The sequence below is a fragment of the Syngnathus typhle genome, linkage group LG7, assembly GCF_033458585.1.
Source record: "Syngnathus typhle isolate RoL2023-S1 ecotype Sweden linkage group LG7, RoL_Styp_1.0, whole genome shotgun sequence".
Taxonomy (NCBI): domain Eukaryota; kingdom Metazoa; phylum Chordata; class Actinopteri; order Syngnathiformes; family Syngnathidae; genus Syngnathus; species Syngnathus typhle.
The window spans coordinates 13,754,636-13,775,174 of record NC_083744.1 but is presented as its reverse complement, the minus strand read 5'-3'; the positions used below and the strand labels follow the sequence as shown (position 1 = coordinate 13,775,174).

General features: G+C 47.6%; 3 protein-coding genes across 5 annotated transcripts; 1 reads left to right on the top strand and 2 right to left on the bottom strand.

The window, feature by feature from the left end:
• Positions 1–364: 364 nt before the first annotated feature.
• On the bottom strand, positions 365–3,119 carry skic8 (SKI8 subunit of superkiller complex). 3 transcript variants are annotated; one of them, XM_061282830.1, is made up of 11 exons: positions 2,603–3,119; positions 2,355–2,416; positions 2,250–2,277; positions 2,056–2,161; positions 1,606–1,778; positions 1,348–1,496; positions 1,189–1,282; positions 992–1,085; positions 808–900; positions 610–688; positions 365–541 (listed from the first exon to the last, which is right to left on the bottom strand). In XM_061282830.1, exons 2-11 carry the CDS (start codon positions 2,364–2,366, stop codon positions 452–454), a joined length of 918 nt encoding a protein of 305 aa, XP_061138814.1. In that variant the 5' UTR covers positions 2,367–2,416; positions 2,603–3,119; the 3' UTR covers positions 365–451. The 3 variants fall into 3 exon arrangements, with proteins under 3 accessions (XP_061138814.1, XP_061138815.1, XP_061138816.1); XM_061282831.1 differs by having other exon boundaries at positions 2,355–2,403; XM_061282832.1 differs by having other exon boundaries at positions 2,250–2,272; positions 2,603–2,697.
• An 80-nt stretch (positions 3,120–3,199) lies between these two features.
• Positions 3,200–7,677, top strand: crabp1a (cellular retinoic acid binding protein 1a). The gene is made up of 4 exons (XM_061282834.1): positions 3,200–3,357; positions 4,645–4,823; positions 6,470–6,583; positions 7,485–7,677. The coding sequence occupies exons 1-4, from the start codon at positions 3,288–3,290 to the stop codon at positions 7,533–7,535; spliced, it is 414 nt and encodes a 137-aa protein (XP_061138818.1). The 5' UTR covers positions 3,200–3,287; the 3' UTR covers positions 7,536–7,677.
• A 1,596-nt stretch (positions 7,678–9,273) lies between these two features.
• On the bottom strand, positions 9,274–20,486 carry sin3aa (SIN3 transcription regulator family member Aa). Its single transcript, XM_061282829.1, has 22 exons — positions 20,402–20,486; positions 18,901–19,305; positions 17,338–17,557; positions 16,392–16,577; positions 16,211–16,317; positions 15,835–16,132; positions 15,041–15,289; positions 14,812–14,964; positions 14,594–14,749; positions 14,411–14,503; positions 13,840–13,958; positions 13,545–13,755; positions 13,348–13,464; positions 13,030–13,268; positions 12,783–12,966; positions 12,100–12,703; positions 11,850–12,019; positions 11,604–11,777; positions 11,245–11,337; positions 11,061–11,155; positions 10,705–10,897; positions 9,274–10,630 (listed from the first exon to the last, which is right to left on the bottom strand). The coding sequence occupies exons 3-22, from the start codon at positions 17,527–17,529 to the stop codon at positions 10,415–10,417; spliced, it is 3,849 nt and encodes a 1,282-aa protein (XP_061138813.1). The 5' UTR covers positions 17,530–17,557; positions 18,901–19,305; positions 20,402–20,486; the 3' UTR covers positions 9,274–10,414.
• Positions 20,487–20,539: the final 53 nt, after the last annotated feature.

The window sequence follows — 20,539 nt, the reverse complement described above, 5'->3', positions numbered from 1 at the left end:
AAGTGGCTTTTGGGCGTTTTCCTGATAATTGACAAATCCAAGAATTAGAAATGACAAACTAAACAATCAAACATGCCAAATAAAACTACTCAGAATGTCCAAATAAACATACACCACCGTCCGTGAAATAAGTTCGGTATACTGTAGAAATGAGTGAAGTGGGTGCAGTACCACATGTCCCCAGCAGACGGCACACTCCCCATATAATCTGTTTCGTTAAATTTTGTTTTAATTTCTACCAACAAAAACCGAACTCCTTAGACTTTCTCCAAGGTTATTCTGTGTAATCGACAGCTGAGTGATCCACCTAAAGAAAAAATAATCAAAATAAGTACTCAGTAATTATCAACTCCAATCAGACAGGTTTATTTAAAAAACAAAATTTATTGTACTGTCATGAGCAAGTACAACATCATTCACACAAAAGGAGTCTCTCCTGCCACCCGTCGCCTCACATGGGACAGTCGTAAATATGGATGGCTCGATCGTCACCGGCCGAGATAATTTTGGAGCCGTTGCTGTTGTACTTGACAGTCCACACCTGAGGAAAGTGCAATTATGCAATAAGAAATATGTAATGGAAAGAAAAAAACTAAAATAGTGACTTACCTGGTCTTGGTGGTCGAAGAAGGTGTTGATGCACGCTCTGGAACTGGCGTCCCAAACTTTCACGCTCTTGTCTGAGGAGCTGAAGTGGTGGAAAAAGTTAGAGATGCAGCAGAGGAAATGGCGGGAAAGTCAATTAAGGGATTTATATTTTCAATTTCTTCAACCCTCACTTTAAGCCTGCTGAGGATGAAACGTTACCTGGAGACAAAGTGCGTGTTGTCCGGAGAGAAGGCCACGTTGAGCACCCAGGATCCGTGTCCGCTCAGCGTGCCTGCCAGATTGGCGTGTTGTCTAGGGAAAAAATTAAATAAATAATCTTCTTTTAAATGGGCTTTCCAGGGAATCATAACAAAAATGCCAAGTGTGCAAAAAAGGGACATACACGTCGTAAATCTTGATATAGCCGTCGTCGGATGCCGTGACAAGCAGCTGGGAGTCCGGAGAGAAGGTAAGGGAGCGGATGGGCATGGCGTGCCCTAAAGGAGGAGGAAGGAAGCTCCTTTAACATTTTGGCATCGATTTCAATCATTCTCACAATGTGCTCACGGGTTCCCCCAAGGTAATTCAACCTGAGCCCACCTTCAAGCGTATGGAGGAGCTTTCCCGTGGCGATGTCAAAGATGTTGATGATGCCGTCGATAGCCCCGCTCGCCAAATATTTACCATCTGGGCTCTGAGTCAAAGACAAAATGAAACACGTCGAATCAAAACGCATCATGTTGCATTTACCTTACTTACGTAAGCGATGCTCAAGATGAATTTCCCTCGGGTGTCCAGAGAGTATTCCTTCTTGCCGCTTTCCACACCGAAGATGTTGACTTTGCCAAGGTGGCTTCCTGTGGCGATGTGCTTGGAGTCCGGCGAGAAGGCGACCGTCCAGGCGTCCACTAGAGTGGAAGCATATCACATCACGTCATTAATTCAGCAGTCGAGCAGACAGGGACGAACAAGTGAGTGGTGTTCCTCATGGATGCGTTCATGGTCCACTGGTCTCACCTGGTCCCGCATCCATAGACCTGATCTGTTTGCCGGACTCCAGGTCCCAGAGGCGGATGTGCGCGTCGAGCGAGCTGGACGCAGCGATGGCGGCATCGTGGCTGATGTCCACGGACACGATCCCCAGCTGGTGTCCCTCCAGCGTCCACTGCAGCTCCAGCTTCTCGTCCGACCTACGTAGGTAACCCGACTGTTAGCTCGTGTTGTCTTTTTCTCTGGTGACATCATCCAGGCCCGTTTTGGTGTTATTATTCCAGACACGCCACTCGGTGACAGTATTGCTCCATAAGCAACATCCTGTTCACTCTTCATTCCATGTCCAATAAACGTCTTCAATTTTTTTCTTCTTTTATTCATAACGATCATCAACTGCACTAATCACATCTGTGTTGCCAAGGTTACCAATCAATACAAGCCACGCACAGACAACACACACACATACACACTAACCATTTCCACACTTTGACCATATCGTCAAGGGAGCCGGTGACAATTGTTTCTGAAATGTCCGCCTCACTTTTACCCCACGCTGCTGTCCAGATTGCATCATCGTGTGCTAAAGGGAAGAAAATAATTGTTGAAATTAACTGGAGGCATATTGTTGCTCTATTAACTATAGTGCAATTAGTCTGGCTGGTACTCACCATGCTCCTGTTTAAAAAGGATGCTGTACTGAAATGAAAAGATACATTTGGTCATTCTCGTGGTTGTTTAACCAGTGTGAAAATATTGGATGAATTTTTGCATACTTGAGTACTCATTTTTCTTTTGCAGCGGCACAGCCAGCTTAACAGCAACCTAAAGAAACACACTGAAAATGTAGCGATTGAATTTAGAATGCCAAACTGTGTAGGAAAATGTAAACAAAGACTATAGCTTCTCACTATTTTGATGCTAATGCTAACTCCAAAACGATATAAGCCCGCTTGTTGCTTCACAAGCGGAGAGTTGTCTAGTACTTGACTTAAAACGTGAATTGTAATGGGAGTCTACATACCTTGAAAAACCTCTCAAAGGTTTTGAATGAATTCGTAGGAACTCAAGTTGAATTACACGCGAGGCGCCATAACAACATTACGCTGGCGACCACTTCCGCGTCTTCTTCTTCGTGTCTGTTGGTGCTTGGTGAGCGAGTCAACTTGCTCGCTGTTGCCCCTATCGGCGGTACAAGATAATGTTTGCGCAACGTTCGGATTCAGTTCAGAGCAACTGAGTCATCTTGGTCGCTTGAGAGTAGAGATGCAGACAGTATGTTCTGTTGACTTGGGTTAAAAAGGGCCTGGTAAAAGTCAAAGTATTGATTTGATGTGGTTTTCTAAAAATATTTTTTATTTGTAGATTGTCAGGGTACTGAGACCCACAACTTGACAACACAAAAATACCCTCTGCTACAATAACTAATCAAACTTAACATATTGTAGTTGCTACCATGTAAGATTTTACTCATCTTTATTGTTTCTCTTTCTATTCCTTGTATGTCCCCTCATCCTTGAAAATTAGTACTTGCCCTCAATGATCTTTTGAGATTGGAATATTTTGGTAAGCCTCTGCAGAGGAGGAGGAGGAAGAGGAGGGCAAGAAAGAGTGACAGGGGAGGAGAGAGAGAGAGCGAGAGAGCAAGGGGAAGGCAGTATGAATGGAAGAGGTTCTCCCTGGCATTCACTGCGCCTCAGTCAGCAGACATGGCCAACTTCGCCGGCACCTGGAAGATGAAGAGGAGCGAGAATTTCGACGAACTTCTCAAAGCTTTGGGTGAGTCCGCCTTCCTCCTCCTTTTCCTCCATTCCAAGCCTCACATCCATCACGCAAAAAAGCCAAAAGACACAAATTGGCACACTGTTGTTCTTTTGGGAATGCACTGCATACTTGGGAACAACACGGCATTGTTCGGAGAGGATCCCTGGGAAAGGACGGCGATATGATGAGGATGCTGAGACCGACGGATGTATAACGCCAGATGTCGAATTCCAAATGTGCCATTGTCACGCAGAATATTGTTCACGTTGAAGCCTTTTAAGTAGGCCACGCATATGCATCGTCTTTTCGTTTTAAGCGGCGAGTGTGCCGCCTGTGCTGTGGGACACGTTAAGTGGGTCATCAATTGTTTTTTGTGTTGCGGTGGCGAGGGGGAACAACAGTGGCGAAGGGATGGGTGGGGGGCTGAACCCAAATGTTGGGAACCTTGGCGCAAGCCGTTTGTTCGTATACGGCCCTCCAGAATTATTGGAACGGCGGTTGTCGATTCCTTTGTTTTTGTTGACATTTGGCTTTCGGATGAAAACTTCTTTTTCCCAATTAGTTTGGATGCTTGTTTTTCTGTCATTACAAAACAAAATGCTTTTTTAGACGACTTTGACTCAGCATGTCCGTCTTGTTCCCTGGACCGGATTGGACCCTGGGTAACCTCCCGGTGGCTGCACCATTAGAAAGATGCTGATGGGAAGTGACGGCTCCCTCTGCACTGGAATTCACTTGAGTGACCCCCTGCCCACCTTTTAGCAACAAGCAGAAGAGTGACGGGCCGCAGCAAATGTCGGGCGATGACTGAAGCCGACTTGCTGGGAGCACCACAACAAACGTGTTGTTATGACGACGGGCCGGTCAAGTTGAATGATCTCGAGGTGCAGCTGTTTGTCGGCACAATTAGACGAGTTCTTCTTTTGCATCTGGCAAAACAAGAGCCTCCATTGTTCTACGCTTGATTTTTCTGGGATTCATGAAAGAGTTCAACTCGTTACAGCGAGTATCAAACAAAAATTTGAAAGTTCACTCAGATCTTTTGATTTGCTTCCCTGACCGGGAATCAAACCCGGACCGCGGCGGTGAAAACACCAAACCCTAACCACCAGGGACATAAACTTTCATATTGTCATGGCATGATCTCAGCCAGACTCATGCAGACCTCAGAAAGCATAAAGTCCTCAGGTACACCATTGGCCACAAATTGCAACAGCAACCTCCTCAAAAATCTCGACAAATACATAAGATCCACACACAGCGTTTCTACTTGGATTCAGATTTGGCTCGCTCCCTCCTCAGGCGTGAACGCCATGCTGAGGAAGGTGGCGGTGGCGGCCGCTTCCAACCCCCACGTGGAGATCCGGCAGGACGGCGAGAAGTTCTACATTAAGACCTCCACCACCGTGCGCACCACCGAGATCAACTTCCACATCGGCGAGGAGTTTAACGAGGAGACGGTGGACGGAAGGAAGTGCAAGGTGAATATCTTTGACGTTTATAATCGTCAATGGCACTCAATGAATTAAGTGGGCGGGCTTTGGATTGGGGTCAGGGTTATTTATATTTATATATATATTTATATATATATTTATATATATATATATTTTTAGAAATCAGAAAAGCTGTGGGGCCCAGTTCCTTTTTGGAGGACCCGTGAAAACAAACAATATGGTTCTAAAACAAGCACTTAAAACCACTTTGACAGACTTTCTGTATCTTTTCAGGCACGGCTTCTTGAGAATTTTTTGTTTGCCGCCTCGTGATATAAATGCCAACCAAGAGGGCTGAATTCTTTTTTTTCTTTCTTCAATCTCGTGAGCACGATTGAGTCATTCACAATACACTGGTGAGCATAGAAAAACCTTGAGAACGCCAATGCATTCACCCGAAGAATGACAACGAGGCCATTTCCATTTCATGCTCGGGATGAGGACTCTGACAAAGTTGTGGTCCTCCGAGTTCAAGGCTTGAAGACCACTAACTGCTTTTGAGGGATGGCGAGCTCCCGGCAGCCTCGTCCTATTGGTATCGCCCTCACGTCCGTCCGCGTGGATCAAAGGGCGTCGTGAGCTTTGAGATGGATGGGAATTTATCTGCAGGCCCTGAGGGCGGATCGTGATGAGTTCTTGAAGTGAATTCGGATTTTTTTTCTTCCACCCTCTCACCAATGAACAAAATGATTCTCACGTTTAAAGGGGGCAACACGGCAGTCGAGTCACCAAAGATAGCACTAGCCAAAAACAACATTGTAAGAAAATTAAGCTAGTTTAGCCAGCGCTACCTGCTGATGGGGCACTGCATTGGTTGCTAAGCATCGTAGTTTTTTTTTTTCCCCACAGTGCTGTGTTTTGGGACAGGAAGGGCAGATGTGACCTATTTTGAGGACAGCTTGGTGCCCTTTCCGCGGCATTCTGGGTACTGGGCCTGCCACCCCAAGCTGCGTGTTGTCTCTGACCGACCCGAGGAGCCATTGTCATAGCTCATTTGTCATGTTTTGTTTTTGTCCCGGTGCAAGCTGCGCCTGGTTTGGATATACAAAGGTAGCAAGCAAGAAGCACTTTGTGTGGCATTGCAAAAAAAAATAATAATTAGATTTGGCAGAGACCTCACCGCTCCGCATTCCCACACAAGTCAGGCGGGATTACTTTGCTCCTTCACGGAATTCTCTGCGAGGGACAACACTTGAATGATAAATTCTCAAAATATTTTTTGTAATACTCCTGGTATCTATGTTGTCCCCGCACAAACTGTAGAAAAACAGGGGACCTAAAATACTTCCCTGTGGTACACCTCATGTGTTACAAGTCTTCTCCGAGAGAGGTAGTATTTCATAGGATTAAAATTGTTAACTGAATCAAATAAGGCAACATAGTCAAACTGTGAGAAAGTATTGGGGCAGGCTTTCGGGCATATGTTTGAAAAAAATCCCAAAGTAAGCAGACAGGAAATGAGAAGCTTGTAGATTTAACTCGCTTGTCCTTATGAAAACTACAAAAGCAATGCACTCGAGTCTTGCGGGGGGGGGGACGAACCACAAACTTTTTCACTATGATGTCAGACAACAGGATGGCAAAAAATGATTTGTTGTTATTTTCAGTTCAACCATCTTCCTGCTTTTTCTCAGAGTCTTGCCACCTGGGAGTCGGATACTAAGATCAGCTGTCAGCAGACTCTGGTGGACAGGGACGGACCAAAAACTTTCTGGACCCGAGAACTCAACGGGGATGAGCTAACACTGGTGAGTTAACAGCAATTTATTTTGGGTAGCCTTAACCTTCTCGGTAATCATCTGCTGTGAAAGAAACGAAACCTTTGAAGGCAATCCGTTGAGGTTAATTGCCGACATCGGATAAAAGATTGGATTTTCTGGTCTTAGTGAAAGATTCCTAAGAGATTCCCTCCTCAGAAAGAAAACATTCCCAAGATTTGGAAAGACGTGAAAGCTCAAAAACAAGAGACAACCGTGTTCTGTTTGTAGTTCGATTAAGATCCTTGGAAGACCATTTGGGGGATGATTCCAAGATTTTGCAAATGTTCCCACCCTCGCACTTCTTGTTTTCTCGGATGTTTGGAGATGAACTTTTAAGGCAGCGGGCTTTTTAGTTCGGGGAAGCATCCTTGGTGGTCATCACCTTTGAGTGATAAAAGCAAAAATGTGCTCCAAAACCTCCTCAAGGGAAGCCAAATATTTTCGCTCTGACGGACATCGATTATTTCAGCTCTTCTCATCCTGGCCAAATCTAACAAGCACTGAAGGTTACCTTCCCACTCGAGCTTGATGCGGCAAGAGTACTAAAGAAAAGAAAAATATAATAATATTTAAAAAATAAATATTTTGGTTGAAAAAATGTGACAAAAAAAACAGAATCATTTTAGCAAAAATAACATTATATAAAATACACATGACAAAAATATATTTTTAAAAATGATCCTCCCTAAAAACAACAGGCTGCAGCTTTGGAAGCATTACTAACAACTAGCCGATTGTGCGAGCGCACAAAGTGGGCCACATTTGCATACAATTTGCATCTTGCTTCTGATTTGTCCACATTGAAAGCTGCTCAATGAGAAAAGACTAGCAAGGATTTGTGCTGATGGTTCTTCAAAAGGTCAATTTCATGTGTTTCTATATTTTACAGGTTTTCGGGGCCGATGACGTGTTGTGCACTCGCGTTTACGTGCGGGAATGAAGCGCCGGAATGCGGCAGAAGACTCACACGGGACCACAGTTTAAATTCTAACATGCTGAGTTGCAGTCCTCCACACAAGTAGCAACGCTCTCGCTCTCTTTCTTAACAACCACAAGAAACAATAAAATCTGGATGGAAAATACACACACAAAAAACAGGTCTGAGCCTTTGTGCTGCTGATTAGCTTAGCATCAAAGCTAACAATGTTGACGTATACGTGAAACACTGCTACGGGTTCTTCTCAGCCAGGTCGGACCACCGAGTGGGCTTCTGGACAAATAGTTCCCGGCCGCCTTTAGAAGCCTGCCTCCTAATAAATGATTCTTTTGGGGGGAAACGTCCCCCCGCCCGCAGGTGCACCCCACAAAAGCTCAAGAGCAAATGTGTCTCTTTGGCTGCCAACTTTTTCTTTTCAGAGCTTTGGCCGCCATTCGGGGGTCCCCTCAGCCCTTTGGACAAATGGGTTCCGTCACTGATGTTTCACCCGCTTATCCCCACACAAAATGATTTTCTTCCTCGGTGCACCGCCGCGCCTGTGGGAATCAAAGAGGCCGGGGGCTCGGAGAGGCGCCCTGAGGCGCGCCGCCCGCCGCAGAGTCAATTGAAGCATGAGCCCGCGGTCGGGATGGCAGCGGCTCAATGAGGGCATTCTTTTGTTTTGTAGTGCCGGGCAAAGGGGACCCCGCCACCCTCCTCCCGAGCTCTTGCCATCTTTTCAGGAGGGCATGGAACAGCGGGGCCACGGTGGGTACACTGGGGCTTAGACTCGGGGCTTTGATGTAAGGAAACAGAAAAGGCCAAAAAGCCTTGATCAGAATCAAATAAGTTGCTCTCTATTGACAATTAGTTACAAAAAAAAAAGTTTTTATAGTCGGACGTTTGTCCTCAAAAAACTCCTCACAGAATATCTTTCTGGTCTTGCTCGGATTCTAATGACAGCGCGCAAAAAGAGAAAGGTCACATTCTGCCGCGTGTGTGTGTAGCTGTCACATTGAATAAGCTAGCTTGCTTTGTGGTTCCAACATCCCAGAGGAATTACCTTTTAAGATGTACTTAACCAACACCTACAGAGGTCAGAGCTTTGCCGTGTACAATTCAAGGTTTTGATGGCCACAGCTGAACTCACTAAGAGGGTAGTTTTAAGAGGAAATAATAAAAAAACAAGAACTTCGAGACAATACAATAATTTAACAAATAGCAATGCATGCATGAGGGAAGAATATGAACACGTTGTAGAGGAGAGAGAGAGAAACGGCGCCCTCTGCTGGATATGAACGGAACAACCACTTCCAAAATAAAAGCACCATCAAACAGTGATGACGTCAACTGCTGGCATTGATTGTTGCTTTCATAGAACAGTTGTCATGAAAAAAGCTTTTCTTAAAGGTCAAGAGGTTCTGGGTTCTACTGGGTTTCTTTTGGGAGGGCGAGAGACTTCATTTTGAATGAAATTTTGTTGGTTTTTGGATTGAGGGAATATTCTTTTCATTGAGTTGGGGCGTGAGGAATGTGTTTGTCTTTAACGGATAATATGAAATACGCCTCTTAATTGTATTTTATACAGATGTCATGACCAATTTTGTTTATAGAAAATTACCTTTTTATGTTAATTTTCACCTTCATTTCGGGTTTCATCCATTTTTTTGTCACAGACACAAGATCAAGTGAAAGCAATAATGTGAAAGGACAAGCCAAAGAAAAAAGGCCAAGACAGGAATAAAAGTCCACAGACATTGAATAATTGTAGGCTACAAATGTGGTTTTATTATTACTTTAAATAATGTCTAAATAAATGGACGAAAGACATGCTCGCGTAACTTTTCCGATATCAAAAATACAACAGGGAGGGGGAGGCAGCAGAAATCTATCCAGGGTGAGAGGCCGGCGGGGTCGGGTGGTCGCAGTGCTTTTCTTGGTTTTGTTTTTTCAGGTGAATTGAGACGAAAATATATATGTCATTTATAAAAACAGAAACACCTGGATATATTTCTACGTTTTCCATGTTTTTTTGAAAATACCTAAATTAAAAAGACATAAAAGAACACACAAAGAGAGAGAGAGGGGGCGGGGGGTCCCGATGGAAGGTGTGACAAAAACAGCCCATTTGTACGATCAAGTCCCTTTGGTAAAAACTGTAATAAATGTTTCCTGTCTCTCTTTCTTTGCTTGTTTTTTTTCTGAAACACTAACAGTTAACTACTATCACAACAACACGGTTGGGTCTTAAAAAGTCTGAGACTATTTACAGTGTATTTACAAACTGTGTGCGTGCGCGCGCGTGCGTGTGCGCATTGGCCGAGGCATTTGTTTTGTTATTAAAACAAAAAGTTGTCTTCCAGGGCGGCGAGGATGATGCATGTTAATAGAACTATATATAATATATATTTCATATCTGTATATATGTACAACACATGGACGCGACGAGCTTTACGACGTGAGGCGACGCGCTTGTCTGCCGCTCGACGACAACGTTAAGTCCGGAACAGGAAGCGAGTCGCGATTGGACGTGCGGTCGACGCCATCCAAAAAAAAAAAAAAAAAAAAGTTGTTGGTTGTCGTTTTGCTTCTGGAATAAGTGCACTTGTCCGGTGTGTCCGGGCTGGCTTTAAGAACTCCCCCCCCCTTCTGTTGGATCGTGTGGACGGCGGAATGGTAAAGCGGCGTTTACTGTAGAAAAAAGTGACCTTCTCGTTGTGACTGCTGGTGAGCGGGACGAGAGCATCCCAGAGTTTTGGCACCCTCGTTGGGGGCGAAATGTGTCGCCAGCTAAAAACGCTGGTAAGAAACGGTAACCCCGCCACCACTGGAGCAACACACACGCACGCACACACACACATTGCGTTTTAAAAACAAATGGCTGCCTGACCTGAAGCCGGTCGCTAGGGGTTGTACTTGACACGGTATTTGTTGACGTTGCGGAAGTGAAGGACCTCGGGCTGGCGCGAGGTGCTGCAGGGCAAAAGTCCGTCGGGGCCCTCGCCCATCAGCCACTTGTCGGTGTCGGCCGCCATGTCGGCGCTCACGTGCTCCTCGGCCCACGGCGCCAACCGCGCCCGGAAACGTTTGTGGAGGCGCGTGCTCACACGCTCGTGGGACTGTGGGCCGAGCGGGAGGCGGGGTTACGACCGATCGTAGCGCTCGCAAACGGCGAGACGCTGTCAAAGCCTACCTGGTGGGCCCGCAGCAGCGCTGTGCGTCGGTACATGTAGTCCTCCGACTTGAAGACGTACACCATTTTGTACGAGTTAAGCTTGAACATGCACTCCATCTTCTCCTTGTCCAGCGGCTTCTTGCCTCCCTCGCCGGCTTCCTTGTCTAGCTGCTCGCGACACTTCTGGTACTTCCGGATCCGCCGCAGATTCCTGTCGACGGCACGAGCCATGAACAGGGCGTTTGTTTTTTTAAACGATTACCCCATCAATTAATTGAATGTATTTTACATTTAAGTGGCCGCTAGCCAATGTTTTTTTTTTTTTTTTAACGATTATTCCACCGATTAATCCAATGTATTTTACATTCCCTCACCTGGGAAGAAAGACGGGCTTCTGGGCCAGATGCGCCCTCAGCTCAGGCGTGGTGGTGTCGGGGTTCAAGTACCGGCTGACGTAATCGGACCACCGCTGCAGACGCACGAGGCGACGATTATTCGTTCAATCAACGACTCAACAGCTGTTTTTGCTTTGTGTCTCTCGCCGGCCGTGTTTGTCACCTCTGCCTCCAGGGGCTCGTCAGAGTTCTCCTCCTCGGTGTCGAGCAGCTCCAACGTCAGCTGCACCAGGCCTCTGTTTCTTATAAACATCACCTGGGAGGGAACAAAGGTGATGCCAGGTGACTGCTCCCGCATCGCAGTGGCATTTATTTTTCAACTGCCGAGGCGACCCGGGGACCTTTTAGGGAAAGACACTTCCCAAATTTGCAGATGCGACGTTTCACAATAAAACTTGCGTATCGACTTTTGGTTTTCTTTGGTGTTGTGCCCTGACATTTCTTTCCAGTGCAAACTATGTTCTTGGATCATTAAGGTTAGGGAAAGCGCCTTCAGCGCACTATTTTATTTCCTTTTCTTACCTTGAAGCAGTTCTCGTCCGACATGAGCTGTTCAGCTTTCCGCTGGTAGGCGCCCTCCTGGGTGCTCCGAGAAGACTGCGTGGACACGGATCCCCCGCAGGCGCCGTTTGCGCTCTCGGCCAAGTAGAGGTCAGTCACCTGGACGCACACCTCGTCGCTCACGATGTGCTGGAGCTACGAGCGGGAGAGTGGAGCGTTGAAAAAAGCCAGTGGGGGGGGTTGAGCGCAAGAGACAAAGAGGCCCACCTGCCGGACGATGCTCTGTATGAGCTTGTCCATGGTGAAGGCGATGTACGCGTGGATGGTGAACATTTCCCTCAGCGAGTCCTCGTACTGCGACGCCTCCATGTTGCCGTCCAGCAGGTTTCGAACCATCTCCAAGAAGGCCGAGTAGTAAACCTCGACGTCGATGTCCACTAGATTAATGACACACAAATATGACTTTGGTGCCGAAGGCGATAGGAATTTTCCCGATTGATCGATCGTCGAGGCTCACTGGGCTCTTTGAGTCTCAGCTGGACGGCCGGGTTGTCGTTCTTCTCCTTCTTGAGCCCCAGAACCTCCCGCTCCCATTCCCGTTCGCGCACGTCCTCCTCGATCTGCCGCTCGGCCTGCCAGTAGAGGCGGAGGAGTCGCGAGCACAGCGTGTGGTGCAACCGCAGGAAGATGTACCAGTTGTTGTTGACGTGGAAGAGGTTGTAGGCGTCGTCGCAGCCGCGCAGCTTCTGGGCCGCCGTGCCGCTGAACAGCAGCTTGGACTTGGAGGGACTGCCACCGGCACCGCCACCAGCGGTGGGGATGCCGTTGGGCTTCTTAGAGGGGACTCCCTCCTCCACATCCATCTCCTCGTCTTCCTCCTCCTCGTCTTCCTCCTCCACGTCAGAGAGCTCGCCGCGTTGGGCAAAGAGCAAGTCCGGGACAAAGTGGTACATGATCTGCTTGATCTTGTATTTGTCTTCTTTCTGAATGCCCGTCTGGCGCTTGACGTGGTGGATAATGAGGGCCGCCGCGTCCTCCAGGATCTGCCGGTCCTCGTACACTCGGGTCAGGTGGGGGCCCGCCGGCGGGCTGGCGTTGTCCTCGGAGGCCTGCTCTTGGCGCTGCGGGTGGGTGAAAACATTCCATTTGAAGTCTGAAATATTCGCCAGAATAAGTTAGAAAAAAGGGAAGAGCGCTCACTTCGTCATAGATGCTTTCGATTTCGTTCAGCAGGGCCTTGGAGCGCAGCACTTTGGTGTCGTTCTGCTTGAAGTTAATGCCCTGATGGTCCAGAGACTTGAGGTAATACTTCTCGTTCTGCTCCCGCCAGATCTTATTGAAACCTCGCTGGGCTTCCCGCCATTCCTCCTCCTTGGTCTTTAGCCTGGGCGGATTAACATGATTAAAAAAAAAAAAAGCGAGTTCACAAAGGTGCTCGGACACGCACCTTTTTAAAACGATGGGGACGGAAACGGCCGGGTTCTTCTTCAAGCCGTCGATAATATCCGGGGCTTTATCGCTGTATATCCTCTGGATGGCTTTCCGGTGCACCACCTCTGAGGAACCGCCCAGTGTGTTGTCCAAGCGGAACTTGGCCTGCTCCTCCGCCGACATCCGCGATATCTTCCGCTGCACCGACTCCAAGACTCGAATGGTGGCCAGGTTGGTTTCCAGCACCACGTCCAACTGGAGACACGGGCGAGGCGGTCCCGTTTAGTCCTCAGGCGCCGGCACGGAGACGATGACCTCACGTGACGTCACTCACCTCGAAGCGCTCGTCCTCGCACCTGTAGATGTGCTCCTCGTATTGAGTCTTCTTGGAGCTGACGAAGGTGGAGTCCTCGGACCAGGAAGGCAAAGACACCCAGGTGTCGTTTAGCACCTGAAACCAACCGGAACACACAATGTCAAAGTTTCACGATGGAACCAGTTTGGACTTCAAAATGTCAGCGCCGCTCTGACCTCTTTACAAAGCGGCGTTCTCCCCGTGCATTTGGGCTGCTGGTAACTTTTGGGCAGCGCTCTGTAACTGGAGCCCAGCCTTTTGCACGAAGCGTAGTCGATCTCCATGGCGATGCCTTCGGTGGCCCGCTCCTTGGGGTACGCCTCGATGTGCGACATTTCCCGGTAGCCCAGGAAGTTTTTGAACCAGGTGAAAAGCTCCGGGAATTTCCTGGCGAGAAAGGGGGCGGGACGTTTTTGGGTGAGAGAGACGCGACGTGGCGGCTGAGATTGAAAATGTCGAGCGCTCGCTCACCCGAGGAAAGGCAGCACCAGCTGCACCAGCTCGGCCCGGGAGATCACCTCCTGGTTGAAGATGATTAGACAGCGCAGGAAGTTGTCGTAGGCCTCGGTGCTCCGCAAGGCTTTGCGCACCTTTAGCAGCAAACGCATTTGCACATTTAGGACCCAGGCAAAAAACATCATTGCATCATTTCCGTCTTCGGATTTGGCAACGCCACGTAGGCCATGAGAGTATTTCATCATATAAATTATTATGTATGAACATATATTTTAATTATTATACTTAATTAAATTATATAAATCAAATTATATGTATATTAAATATAAATATATTATATTTATATATAAATAAAATATTATAATCAAAATTATTATTATTATATTCATTCCAAAACATCAATATTTGGTCAAATGAAGACTCAAAATGTTACATCCATCTAATTGCATAATCATTTCATTAATTAATACAATACAAATCCATACAAGCATTCCCAGAAAGATTGTTATAGGCTATATTTAGTCATGATGTAATTAATACAAAACATTATAATTCCTAAACAGGTGGAACAAGGTTGGAAACGCACCTTGTCAAAGAAGAGCGACTCGGTTCCGACGCCATGCTTGCCGGCCTCTACCATGGACGACGAATCTTTCAAATTCAGCAACTTGGGCTTCTTCTGTTTTGCCCACATGCGAAAACGGGGCCGCGTGAAAACAAGCAAAAAAGAGCCAAGCGGGAGAGAAGAAATCAAAGTTTGCCGTCTTGCCTTGATGGGGGGCGTGGCGCCGGGAGCAGAATGCCGGCGGATCTGGCAGCCGTTCTGGTTGGGCCTCTGCTTGTTGGTGAGCTGCAGCTTCTTGGCCGTGCCGCCGTGATCGTTGCGTACCGACTCGGCCTTCTCCGCCGTCGTCTTGCTTAACAGCTGAGCGGGGGAACGGAAATATTAGTTGAATACAATTAAAAACAAATTCAAGAGTGGCTCACCGCCGAGCTATTGGCGTCTGGAAGAAACTGTCCAAACTCGGAGAGCAGGTCCTCTTGGTTCTTGAAGAGCCGGGCGACCTGAGCATAGACCTCTTGCTCCGTCAAGGCCGGGGTGTAGTTTCCTCCGGCCTCCTTTGCATTCCGTTGCTCCTTCTGCGCAACATAAATTTAAATTTGAGAAAAAAATTGCAATTTCCCTGGGGTGGGGGGGCGAGTTCCTCACACTGACCTGGTACGTGTGCAGGATTTCCAAGAAGGCTTTGTAGATGTTGGGCTGACCCTGGAAGCGGTTCTTGATCTTGTTGACGTAGTTGATGGCGTGGTTGAACTCCACTGGCTGGTTGTTCTGCGTCGGCAAGCCGGCGGGCATCCCGCCATGCGGCGGGTGCAGCGACATGGGCGGGGAGCGCGGCGCGCTGTACGCCGGGATGGACGGGTTGCTCTGGCCGCCGGACATCGGCGCCTGCGGCTGGGGGGGCTGTGAGGGGGGGGGGCGCTACGTGTCAATTGGAAGATTGGTTGTGGCTGATATTTGCACGCAAGAGGCAGCAACTGCACAACTCGGCCACACAAGTAGCCAGGACAGCAAGGCATAAAATAAATAAATAAAAGATCAGAATGTTCACTGCCAGCGAAGCGAGCCTCGTTTTTGTTTTGGTCTTTACGTCGAGCGGCTTTCATCAACCCTCCCTCCCTGCCCCATGTTGTACACTTTAAAAAGTGTATTTCTGGATGCCAAACGCTTTCTGCGTAGTTTGTGTTGGCAACGGGTCAGGCCTTGGAACTGATCATTGCTTTTTCTATTCATTCTAATGGATCCATCATTTTGAAACAAAAGCAAAATGCGTCACAGAAGCGACTTCAGTTCTGTTTCGAGTTGTGTTTCCTGAGCTTTTAACTGAACCAAGGCACATATTTTATACGTGTCACATAAAGTATCTGGCTCCGCCCGGCACTATTTTGCAATTTGAATTTGTCAGCACGACATTTTTTGGGGGGTGTTTAAATGCAATAAAGACTCACTTTGCTCATCTTGGCTGGGACGGGCTGCGTGAGGAGGGCCAGCGCACTGGTAGTGGCGGTGGGCGGGGCCTGGGCAGAGTGCTGGGTGCCGGGCGCACCCGTGATGGGGATGTTCTGCACCGAGATGCCGTGCGGGGTGATGTGGTGGATCTGGCCGGGCGTGGTCACGTTGACCAGGTCGTTGGTCTGCACTTCGATCTTGTAGCCGGGCGGCAGGAAGGTGTTGAAGCCCATGATGAGGTCGGGGTGTCCCTTGAAGAGCTGCGACACCCGGCTGATGACGCCCGGGGTGTCGATGCTGGCGACGCAAAAACAGGCGGGGGGCGTTATGACCGCCGTCGTCCACGGAACGCTGGAAATGTTACGGCCTGCTCACCTTTGAGACTTGAACTCTTTCATGATGTCCAGGAAGTCGTTGTAAACCTGAGGCAGGTTGCCAAATTGCAACTTGACTTGGTCCAAGTACGACAAGGCATCCTCCACCTACGATGAAGGAAATTAAAGAGCAAAGTTATTGCAAGAGGACAAAAAAACCCTCTCGGTCACACGGGACTGACCTTGAGGCGCTGAAACTGCTGCTGACACTGCGCCGAGGCCTGGGGCGCGGCCGTGTGGCTGTGCGCCGGCATCACCGGGGGTCCGTGCGATTGGACGGCGGCGGGGCTGTGGTGGTGCGACCCCCCGTGGACGGCCGGGCTCGGCGCGTGCCCGTGGCCGCCGCTGTTCTGAACCACCGCGGGAACCTGCGAAGAAGAAAAACAACAAAGCGTGTCATTTGGGCTTTTCTGACATTTAACGCGCGTCTCTTGCATACGGAAGAGGATTAGGGCCAGTGAAGAAAAAAAAAACGAGGGGTGACAGGATTCTGACTTTTTTTCTCAGAATTCTGACTTTAAAGTGGGAATTCTGACTTTATTCTCAGAATTCTGACTTTAAAGTCAGATTCCGACTTTAAAGTCAGAATTCTGAGAATAAAGTCAGAATTCTGACTTTAAAGTCAGAATTCCCACTTTAAAGTCAGAATTCTGAGAAAAAAGTCAGAATCCTTTCACCCCTCGTTTTTTTTTTTCTTCACTGGCCCTAATCCTCTTCCGTACTTGCAGCTCACAATTGATTCACATTATTTCTACAACAGAACTATTATTTGTGTGTACGTTCTATTGCTGAGCCGCACTCGTCAATGTGTCCGCAAATTTCATTTGTCACCCGTTTCCGATTTGCGGAGTTCAAACAACTTTTCCAAGTTAAAATTCGAGATCTGATTTCGAGCTCTCCTATGGTAACCTAACACACCTACACGACTAAAGTGGATGTAGAAAGTGAACAGCCTCCTGTTACAACTGCTTTTACATCTCATGTGATCCAAATTTTCTTTTCTCAAGATTGGTGAGGATTCAGCTCGTACTATTTGTTTAACCGGTTTGAAAAAAAAACAAATGACTAAATGAACTAATAATCAATTCTGTAAATTTCTGCTCTGCCCCTGCAAGAATATTTGCATACCTGGTACCCCTGCGGGACTGAGTACTGAACGCCCGAGGTGGGCTGCATGTTGTCCGTCCCGGGCTCATACACCGTCGGCGGCGGTGGCGCCGGGGCCAGGACACGGTGCTGGAAGGTGTCGGCGTTGCCCGGGAGGCGCCGCTGCTGGGACGCAAAAACCGTTTCCTGATCCTCCAGTCGTCGCTTCATCATGAACTCATACTCGTCTGAGCTGAGAGACCTGTGGATGGAAGTCACGTGAGTGCGTCACCCTCACATGACAACAAAGTCCGTCGAAGATGAGACTCGATCTTTGGGTGTTGCTTTTGAGCCGCCTTCCCTTTTAAACCCTGCACGATGGAGTCATAATATACCAGACAGACCCGAATGCAAAACTTTGAAACGGAATACATGCTGATAAGGTGTATCGCTTTGAGGCAAGAGGGGGAGGGAGTTTTTGCATATCACCGATGTGCATTTTGTGGCGTATAAATGTAGAAATGTTTAACTTCTGCGTCCCCTTTAGTCACGAGAGTTGAGTAAAAACACAGAATGGCTGTGGCCAATCACGGCTACCGAGTGGCTACGTCACCGAAGCAACAAACGTGGGAGTTGCTCCACCATTTACAACTTCCCCAAAGTCTCCATGAAAACAAGATTTTTTTTAAATGTCAGATAGATTTTAGTCGTAAATGTGCAGCTTGATTTAGAAGTAACGCATGCCACAACACGTTAACTCGCAACTTGGAGCTAGCCTAGCTTAGCCTAGCGTCGCTCGACCGCAAATCGTTGCTACGTGGAGAAGTCAAATTGATTTATAAAGCCCTCAATCGCACAAAAAAAGTCTCAAGGAGCTTCATACACGCACAGTTGACAATGCTAACGAAAATCCCAGATTTTAAAACTCGGGAGGGCAGGGAACATTTTTGATAAAACCCATTTGAGTGGGAATAAGAAACGTTGAAAGAGTCGGAATTATGGAAAAATGTTGTTAATCCACCAAACACACAGATCGAATAGATAACAAACTAAACTTGTTCGAGGAGAAGAGTACATGAAAGCTCCTTGTGGTACGCCCCCCTTCCATTTCACGCGAGGCCTTGCCCCACAAGCACCGAGCTTGAGTTCCATACGCGGCCGCCATTTGGTGGAGCATGTGAGGCGGGAGAGACCCCGCCGAGGCGCTCCACGTCGACGGAGATAAGAGCGAACAAAACACGCGAAAAAGTCACGGGCTCGCCGATTCATTCACGGAGGCGTATTTATTTGCGTCTATTTAAACCAGTATGTAACTTGCTTTGTCGGGGGAGTGTTTGGTAGTGTTAGCTGCTAGCTAATGTAAACAACATGAGGAGCCCCGAATCGGAGGGACGTCCGGGATGTGAACAGGGAAGCACATGCGACTAACTAGTAGCGTTGTTAAAACATCCACTCGCGACTCATTCGGGGAATTACTCGCAATTTGAAACACAGTAAGCGTCATTTCTGTGTTTAGTGATTTCTTATTTTTTTTGCGGCAGACTGGTGAAGAGCTTCGTGGCTAGCCGCGTTAGCTCGCTGAATGAATTTCCAACCTGAACTCACCCCTCTCCTTTAAGTTTGCCGACGGTGCTATGGTAATCCGTTCGGCGGGGGTTTAAGCACGATGCCTCCAGTTGGGGTGCAGTCCGAAGCGACCGGTGTGTCAAACGCGACTTAATCCGTGGTGTGTTTTACAAAAGAAAAACAAAAACATGAGGTGATGTGGAGCTGCAAAGTGGGGAAAAAAAGCTTTCCCCGACAGGGAGAAAACAATCTCCGTTAGGTTAGCCAGTGGGCGGGGGCGTGCGGGCTCGTGTAACCACGCCTCCTTAGTGTCTTGTTATTGGATAATTCGGAGAGAGGTCGACGCGTAGAGGCGGGGTAGCTCCTCCTGATTGGCTGTTGGAGCTGTCACTCGCGGTCGATGGAGCTCTCCCATTTTGACTGGAAGCGCGACACTGCTGAGCGCTGAGGCGAAACAAAATAGTTATATATCTCAATTGATTGTATTTGTTCTTGGCAAAAAGGTTACCTCACAATTCTTTCACATCAAATATACATTTTAAGGCTTTTTATTTGGGGATTGAGATCTTAATTTTGTGAAAAAAAACTACGATGTCTATACTACGAAACGGAAATATTCATTTGTTTGTTTATTTGTTTTAATGGAAGCTTTTACAGAATAAAAACACCATTATTATTTGAATAAAGTTATTCCAAAAGTTATTATTACAATCCGAAAGTGCCTTGACTAAACGCTTGCTGGAGTTTTTTGTTTGACACTTGACTCGCTTTTTGGTCAACCTTTTCCGGGTTAAATCCCACCCCCTTTTGGGAAAAGCCCTAGCCAATCATGTCACTCGCTCGCCGCTAAAGCATCGCCCACGATAGGCGGAGCTTTAAACGCCAGCCCGGGATTCCTCCTCTGTCCTCGGCTTCTGTCTCCTTTTTTAGGAGTGGGGGTGGTCTCTCTCAAAAGATAAGAACTGGACAGGACACGACAAATGTCCATTCGTCAGAAAGCACACACGCACTGTCGAAAAAAAACAAATATTTGGCAGTCGTTCCATGCGTGTAACATTTTGCCTTTTGTTGTTCGACGGTGCTCGATCGAAGCGCCGAACAAAAGGGGCTCCCTTCCGGAACAATGCCAAAGTCGTACGGCGGCTACACGACGTCTGTGGCGCATTCATAAACAACAACGAGCTCGAGTTTGTCATTTGCTCTCATTGTATATCGTCTAAAATGTCGAACCACAACAACAACACCCTCCCCTCCACACGTAACCTCCTCCCATTTGCAAACATGCTCGATTGAAACATCAGAACAGAGCAGAACGCATCGCGTAGTGTTTATATGATATAAAATACAACAAAACAAAAAATCACCATTGCGGTGTTGTGTAGTACACTACACGTTACGTTTGTGCACAAAAAAAAAATCATCCAAGCATGCGATCGTCTCCCGAACACACACTCTCCAAACGCCGCTCGCGTAGTCATCGTGACAAGGCGTGCAAAGTGCATTTATGGGTTTTAAAATTGTTGACTTTGGTGTTACATACCCAGTAGTGATTAGGAAGAAGGGACTCCGTACTCCTGACGTTATTCGTGTTTGGAACAAAATAGTTGGGGCACGCCCCCCTTCCCACTGACCCCCCTCCCTCTCCGTGTTTGGATTGGTGCGCGTCACATTGCGCGTC